The 8,623-nt window shown below is 36.4% G+C and overlaps 2 protein-coding genes across 2 annotated transcripts; one reads left to right on the forward strand and one right to left on the reverse strand.

The window, feature by feature from the left end:
* On the forward strand, positions 1 to 5,063 carry LOC107639151. The gene is made up of 5 exons (XM_016342586.2): positions 1 to 533; positions 631 to 824; positions 1,110 to 1,434; positions 2,373 to 2,465; positions 4,441 to 5,063. Exons 1-5 carry the CDS (start codon positions 426 to 428, stop codon positions 4,474 to 4,476), a joined length of 756 nt encoding a protein of 251 aa, XP_016198072.1. The 5' UTR covers positions 1 to 425; the 3' UTR covers positions 4,477 to 5,063.
* LOC107639150 (pyruvate kinase, cytosolic isozyme) lies at positions 5,365 to 8,205 on the reverse strand. The gene is made up of 3 exons (XM_016342585.2): positions 7,759 to 8,205; positions 6,927 to 7,388; positions 5,365 to 6,530 (listed from the first exon to the last, which is right to left on the reverse strand). Exons 1-3 carry the CDS (start codon positions 8,005 to 8,007, stop codon positions 5,718 to 5,720), a joined length of 1,524 nt encoding a protein of 507 aa, XP_016198071.1. The 5' UTR covers positions 8,008 to 8,205; the 3' UTR covers positions 5,365 to 5,717.

Genomic DNA, 8,623 nt, shown 5'->3' on the forward strand with positions numbered 1-8,623 from the left:
CAAGGTGAAAATTGAATAATTATGGGAGCGAGGCGAGAGAGAAAAAGTTGGTTACAGACTCACAGGTGAGGTGAGGGGGGGAAGAAAGGGAAATATACGAATCCAAAGCTGCCATCGCTGCCACTCTCAACATCAAACTCTCGTTACGCTTAGCTGTCCGCTCCGCCTCTGTGAATTCCATTTCCTCCAAATACGGCAATTCGTCTTCACCTGTCACCATTGACATCACTCACTACACACAAAAAACAAAAAATAAACCAATAATAAACAAATAAAAAGAAATAGAGTGCGAACACGACTCTCACACACACACGACACACTCGTTATGCATTTGCTTCCCGTTCATCAACATCTTCTTTCCGCGCTCGTCGATTGAGATTCCAGCTTCTTCGAGAAAGCGTGTATATGCATGTGCGCAAAAACATATGACGCGTTGCGGTTACTTCTGTTCCAGTTTGAGAGATCGAATACAGCCATGGTTACGCGATTACGATAGCCTCCAGTCACTCGCTGTTCTCCTCCTTTACATTCAGGTTCTGCGCTCTTTTTTTCATGAATTCAATAAATGCATAGGTTTAAATTGATTGATTAGTTAATTCATTGATTGAATGTGTATAATTGGAATGGTAGATTGGGTGCGCGATAATTGGATCGCTGGGAGCGTCGTACAATGGTGTGTTGCTTGTAAATCTGGCAATCGCGTTGTTTGCTTTGGTTGCCATTGAGAGTAGCAGTCAGGGACTTGGCCGTACCTATGCCTTCCTTCTCTTCTGCTCCGTGTTGCTCGATATTGCTTGGTTCATCCTCTTCAGCCATGAAATTTGGTGCGTTTTCCGGCAGTTCTTAGGTTTTTGTTTGATTTCTAATTTGTACAACACGCTTGTCCAAATTGGTTGAATTTTAGAACCTTAGGCTACGGTGCTTGTGTATTGATTCATTTCTAGCTGAGGGACTCAGTTACTAGATAGATTAAAAGGAAATAAGCATGCTATAGAGAATGAACTATCTAAGAATTTTTTTTAGTTTATTCAATTAATAGATATTTGTGCGAGTGATTGTGACTTTGGTTTTTGTTTGCGTCTGATGAAAGACACTGTTTGTGTCTGCAGGAATATTTCCGAGGATGATTATACATCATTTTTTATATTCTCGGTGAAGCTTACGCTTGCTATGCAAATGGTTGGTTTTGTGGTGAGGTTGTCTTCCTCGTTTCTGTGGATTCAGATTTATAGGTTGGGGGCTTCCTACGTGGACACAGCTTCTCGGACAGCAGATTCGGACTTGAGGAATAGTTTCTTGAGTCCTGTTCCTGTGACCCCTCCAGTAGCTAGGCAGCACTCTGGTGCCAATGAGATACTTGGAGGCTCAATCTATGATCCAGCGTATTACTCATCCCTGTTTGAAGATGGTCAAGAGAACAAATTTTCATTTGAGGTAGGCTAAATTCTGCACTGAACGTCAAATGCTTGTTCATATTTGGTTAGGTAAATACATTTAGTTTCCAATTAATCTGAATTCTCTGGGTTAGATAGTTTGCTTTGCAATTTTATCTGCTTTGATACTAACTCCATAGATAATTTATGTACACTGTAACCTTGTGGAACTTTTGCTGTTGGATTGATTCTTGGCACACAATCCAATTCTCAATAAGCTACGAACTTATCTGGGAACTGGTGCACATGAGGCATTGTGGATTTTACTTTGAAGAAAATCTTTTTCTTATGGTAAAAAGAAATAATCAATCGCTTGTACAAAATTATTCATCATCAGACTTGTCCAGTTGTCTAACCCAGCACATATTTTATGTTTAGAGTGAGATCTTTGGTAATTTAATAATGTGTTTGATTTATATATATATTTTCTACTGAGAAAGTTAATTAAGTTTTATGGTACACGAGGTTAGCAACAGTGTCCTTTACTTAGCATTCTACCTCATTTTGTATTTCCTTTAAAAACCTATCAAGAAAGTTTCTTGTCTGTCTTAATGCTACTAAGCACTGAGACCATTTTTCCCAAGAATACACGATATGCGAATTTCATTAATCCAATGAATTAACTTTGAATAAAAATAATATGAATACCTATCCAAGAGATTAAAATCAGATTTCATTTTCTGAATTCTGTTCTCACTTCCCTATTGTAACACAGTGGCAAGTAGTGGCCCTCAGTACATTAATTGCATTCCCACTTGCATTTTCATTTTTTGCATTGTGGAAGAGTGATATTTTACCTCTTTCTTTAGATGAATGTTAATTATAGGGAAGACTTTGATTAATATTTCATTTATGATAATCTTTTTTCTGTTCAATTCTCTGTTGTATAAACCTCATCAGGTTTTATCTGTTTCATTTTCAATTGGTTTGTGTTTGCAGATGTACAATCATGACAGCACCCAAAATGAATCGTCTTCTGCCTCCGAAGTTGCCCAAAAGTCACTTATGGAAAGATCTTTGCAGGCGGAGGATGTAAGTATTTGATTGTTGTATAGCCTTTTCTGTACTCTATTCATCTTTTTTCAGCAATGTCAATCTGTATCCCTTTGTCCAAAACCTCTTTCATGCTGATCTCATATTTGCAATGAACTAGATACACAACAATTTGCTAAATATTTGTTATTTAGTGCGGAAAATTTAAGTTTTCATATGAAAGAAACTTTAGAGGAATAATAACTAATGAATAAGTTATTCCGTTTGTAGAAGCACATTAACAACGATTGTTGTTTTGTACTGGGTGTTTTAAAAGTGACTTCTGGGAAGTTGGATATTTTCCATAAAACATTATAAATGACTTTTGGAGAATTAATTATCTTTATGGCCAAAAGAGTCAAAAAGTTAAAATGTGATTTTTAACTTATAACTTTTTTTTTTCTTAAAAAGTTTTAAGCAATATTATCCAATGAGACCCTGAATGATAAGTATTTTAGTCTGCTCCAGTTATTTACTGCTTTGCATTGGTCTGTAAATAATTTTCATACTGATTATTATAGAGACTTGATTTAGTCACTTTCGATAACATTAATGTGATTATATAAGAATAGGGTCCTACTTGGATACTACTTGTGTTTGGAAAGTTTTTGAAGAAAGAATACCTTTCACTTGAGTCTTATTGTGCATATAAAATAGCTTGCTATACATAAAATGTGGAACTACTTATACTTTCTGTTATGGATTTTTTCCCAACCATGTTCTGTGTAACATATATTATTGAACTTCTATCTATTGGAACATTTTCTTTTGGTCTGCTGAATTTGATTAAGCATATATCTTCTCGTGATAACTGATAAGAAGGCTATGTAAAGCACTTATGATTCCATATATATATATAAAGTGAAATAAAAACTGGAAATTAAAATAACCGGAAATAAAAACTTATAAAGAGAAATAAAAATAACAAGAAAGTTTATGACCATATGTATATAAAGACTGAAGTTTCAGTGTGGACCTCGTCCCAAAATCTTGTATGATATGGTATTAAGTACAAGTTTGGAAGAAAACAGAAAATCCAATGAAAGAAATGGAGGAGCCCTTCACCTTTCTAACTTCCTCATTCAGGTTCTACATGATCCTCTCCCCTTGCATTCATATATAACTAGTCTAACCAACAACATGGATTCACCCTTTCTTTCTCCTACTCATCATAACCAACAACTTTGTCTTTATTCTCTTCCTGGGCCTAACTGGGACCCAATTAACCTCACCTTCCTATAAGAGTAAACATTTCCAAAATCTGGGGTCTTTATCATTAACTTTCTCACCATATCTTCTACCCAACATTTGCATTTTCATTAACTCCATGTAGAAATGTTTGTGTACATGATTTATCTTGGATGAAGCTTTTATGGAGAGTCCACATGTCTTTGTTACTTGGAATTTGGATTGGTGTGCTAAATCGCTGAACATTTTCATTTAACTAAAACAACTCTATTGAGCCTGGCTGCTAAAGGGCTGCTTTAGCACTATTCTTGGAGCCTAGTGATCCCTAGACCATTTGTTGACATTATAAAAGGGAATGATCAAGTTTATATTGAACTATTAAATCAACATTTATTCAGGCTTTTTTAATACTTATTTGTTGAATTGCTCAAGTGTACATTTTTTTGTTACAAACATGAGTTTGTCTTGGATCTTGCTTAAGTATAATCTTGCATCTTGTCATCCCTAGATCATTTGTCTCCCTCTGCTTCTCCTCTGCATCTTGTCATGCTTGAATTTGCCTCTTCATTTACTGATGCTTCACAATTCACATTTTGAAACCATGGAAATAAGAGTTATCTAGTTGTTATTAGAACCTCATATATATATATGCTATCACGTATTTGTATATAAATACATGTGTTATTTCATGCTTTTAATGTGTATTTTGTATTTATTCTATAGAAGTGGTTGTATATATATCATCTTTATATCCTTAGTCACTTCTAATCCGCTTTGATCCTTGCAGGGTGAGAATGCATCAAACAAGATGGAACTTGTTTAATATAGAGCTTTTAAAAAGCATTTTTCCCACTTCTATATCTGTATGGGAGTGGGGGTCTTGCATTATACTGACAACTCTCCCATTGTAAATGATGCTGAAAAGGAGGGGCACATGACTGGTACATCTATGACACTAATAATAACCGAAGTTGTTACCTCGGAGCAGTACCTGAATATCTTTGTCAAATCTGAGCTGAGGCTATTCTGGTTTCATGTGTCAAAAGAATTTTCACTTTGCCTACAGATTACGTATGGGCAAGCAGTTTGGCTCGCTGTGCTTGCTTTGCATGCTGCATCTAGATCGATTTCATTGTGCTTCATGTGGGAGAAATTTCCTGGAATGTAATACTTCGTTTCAGGGTTCATCTTTCCTTTTCTTTAGAGAATTAATTAGGTGGCCTCGTGAAAATTGATAGATGTGAAGTGAGTACCAGGATTCTTTTTCATTTATTTTTTGGAATTATACCATGAGGAGATAGTTATAGGGGTTATTGAAAATTTCAAAGATTCGTGTTCATTTTTATGACAAAAAAAAAGTTAGTGTCAATATTGAATGAAAATTGCAAATATGCTAGTGCACTTTCTCCAGCTTTCTTGCTGTACAATAGAGGCAGTCAAAAATGAAAAGCTATAGGTCCTCAAGCGGTTGTTGCACAAGCTGGTGCTCTTCGGAGTTCGGATAAATTTCACCCATCATAAATTCATAACTTATCCATCGGTTTTGGAATAATTTGTATCCGCATAACAATGTGTTCATTAAGCTGCTAAAAAGCGGCTATAAATTAATACGTCAGAAAATCAACAGGGAGTATATTTAAGCAATTTTTTAGTCGATTCCATACACACATATATATATATATATGGAATCTACTATCAGATTTCAAATTGATACAAGAACTAAAATGATGTAGCCATATACTTCTCAATCAAAACAAACTTCGTAGTAGGAAGTTGAGAATCCGAAACTACGCCAGTGTTAGGGTTTGGCAAAAGCCCCCTATATCATCTTATCAAATGACAAAAGATTAACAAAAAAAAACAGCTAATTAGGCAAATAACAAGTAAACAGTGGTATATCCGAATACGGGTCCCACCCTAATAAGATGTTTATAAGTTAAAACTGAAGTTTTGCATCCAATGTAGGTTTCCAAAAAGATAAGTTTGAACGAATGATGAGATCTGTCCCACACCATTCCAAAAATTTTAGCCAAAAGCAGCTAGAGAATTTCCTTAAATAAGTGATCATTTAACAGTCACAATTTTGATGACCGAGGCAGTGCCCACACGGTGTAGAGCCACAACAGAATCCCCAACATTGCAGAGACCCTTTGCCTTGGCGTGCTGAAGGGCAAACTCCAAGGCTTCTTCTGTTGTTTCTGCATGAGAAGCTCTGGCAGAAGCAGCACTTAGTATCGGAACCAACCCACGGAATATCAGGCTATGCCTTGCTGGGGCCTCATCACTGCATGACCAGTCGAAGGTATCAGTCTTGATCTCAGGGACAACTACAGAAAGAATTGGCATCCCCGGCCTGTATTTAGCCACTAATTTTGCAGTACTTCCACCTCTGGTTAGGACCAATATAAGTGCTGCTCTAGCTGAGTTAGCAGTTCTAACAGCAGATGAAGCCAGACTCTCCAATGGGCTCATTGGCACTGGTGAGTGTTCCATGATCCTCTTAAATACATCTCCATAGTCAAGGGTGCTCTCTGCTTCGAGGCATATCTTAGCCATCGTTCGAACAGCAAGTTCTGGGTAAGCTCCAGCAGCTGTTTCACCACTAAGCATCACACAGTCTGTGCCATCAAGAACTGCATTGGCAACATCTGTAGCTTCAGCCCTTGTTGGCCTGGGAGATTTGATCATTGACTCCAACATCTGGGTTGCGGTAACAACTGGTTTTCCTTGGATGTTACACTTGTAGATCATCACTTTCTGAGCAAGAAATATCTTCTCTATTGGTATTTCCATTCCAAGGTCACCACGCGCAACCATAAATGCATCAGAATTTGCAAGGATTTCATCAAAATTTGCAACCCCTTCTTGGTTTTCAACCTAGAACACATTTTTATTAATAGACAGAAGAAGTCACCACAAACACATAATAAAACATGAAAATGTATAGTGACAGCAAATAATAGCAACACCAACAGCACCACCAGCAGAGACACTTAAAAGATAATTATCTAAATAACATCCCAATTTCTATTTAACAAATATTCAAAATCACACATTAACCATAGATGCAACAGGAATCTCTATATTCCAGGAAATCACCAAGTTCCAAACAGATGTTTTAAAGAGCATACAGACAAGGTTAAAAGGAATATGATACCATGAGTTCATAACTGTTTCAGAACAAATAACATCCTAAATAACGTACTGACCAGATTCAAAATCATTTATCTTCTCCGTTGAAGGAGAAAAACGAAAAAAGACAATATAACATACCTTTGACATGAGAAGGATGTTCTTAGCGTGCGGTCCCAGAATCTTGCGAACTTCTACCAGATCAGAACCTTTTCTGACAAAAGAAAGCGCAATCATGTCAATCTTGTTGGGAATTCCCCACTTCAGGATATCTTCTTTGTCCTTCTCTGTCAAAGTCGGGAGATCCACAATCACCCCAGGAAGATTAACATTCTTCCTCTCTCCAAGCATGGCAGAGTTCTCGCAGCGGCACCGGACCAAACCCTTTTCCCTATCGCAAGACAAAACAGTGAACGATATTGTGCCATCGGCGCAGAGTATGACCATTCCGGGTTTCATATCCACCGCCAATTTCTTGTAGCTCATACAGATCATTTTCTCATCCCCCTTTATGTTATAGTCAGTTGAAATAGTTATCTCATTACCTTGTTTCAGTTGGATAGGCTTCCCATCCTTGAGAAATCCAGTTCTAATCTCAGGACCCTGTACCCAAATACACACACAAAACAAATTACAATAAGGAACCTAGTCAATAATGTTGGATTTACTCACTTTTAAGTAAATATAGTTAAAAACAACACAGCTGGAATTGGATTAACCTATACAGCATAAAATGCAAAAACCACTTAAGATGCCAAAATGAACGAGTTTTGATGCATCCATATTCCATACTTGTATCTATCTATCTATCTATCTATATATCTATTATTTATGATAATTGATAGCGGGTACATGAAAAAATTGGATCAACAACCGTTAAACTAAAACACTGCTATGGAGCAAAAGTGAATAAATAAATAAGCAAAATCAGAAGAAGAATATATTCGTTCGAAAAAAAAAAAGAAAAAAGAACCTTGGTGTCGAGCATGACGGCGCAGAGAATACCGGTGTTCTCCATGGCAGCATGAAGATTATCGAGGGTTTCCTGATGGTATTCGTGGGATCCATGGGAGAAGTTGAAGCGAGCGACGTTCATGCCGGCGCGAAGAAGCTTCTCGACCATGGGAACAGACCTCGATGCGGGGCCCAGCGTGCAGACGATCTTGGTCTTAGGCTTCTTCTCCAACGCCCTAACCTCTCCGTTATCGTTGTTCATCGCCATGTCTGTTTGGTGAGATCAAATCAGAAAATAGAGAGCGTGGTTGTTATTGATGTTGCGTTGTCGTTTCTTCTTCTCTGTGCTTCTTCTCTGCCTCTGCCTCTGATATTTCAACGATGGGAAGCGAAGAAACGAACAAAAGAAACGAAGTTGTGTTGTGTTGTGTTTAATATTTAAATGCGAATAAAAATGCAGAAAGAGACCTCCTTGTGAGCTGTGACTGGTCACTTTGCCTAAATGGACTGCCCAGTGCCCATTCCCTATTTCAGTATTACTTTTCAAAAATAATATATTATTATTATTATTATTATTATTATTATTATTATTATTATTATTATTATTATTATTATTATTATTATTATTATTATTATTATTATTATTATTATTATTATTATTATTATTATTATTATTATCCCCTGTCAAAATAAATAAATAAATTGATTAGGAGACTATTTCTGTTTCCTTGGATGTGTGATTGATTAGTAGGTTTTCAAAAGCACAGATGGCATAATTTGGCGTAGGGAATAAGCCAAATAATGGAATAGAAGGGTGATTTAATTTGTAATAGGTTTAAAAGATAGAACAGAAAAAAAAAATCTTTTTCTTTTGAATAAGCAAT

The sequence above is a fragment of the Arachis ipaensis genome, chromosome B04 (assembly GCF_000816755.2).
Source record: "Arachis ipaensis cultivar K30076 chromosome B04, Araip1.1, whole genome shotgun sequence".
Taxonomy (NCBI): domain Eukaryota; kingdom Viridiplantae; phylum Streptophyta; class Magnoliopsida; order Fabales; family Fabaceae; genus Arachis; species Arachis ipaensis.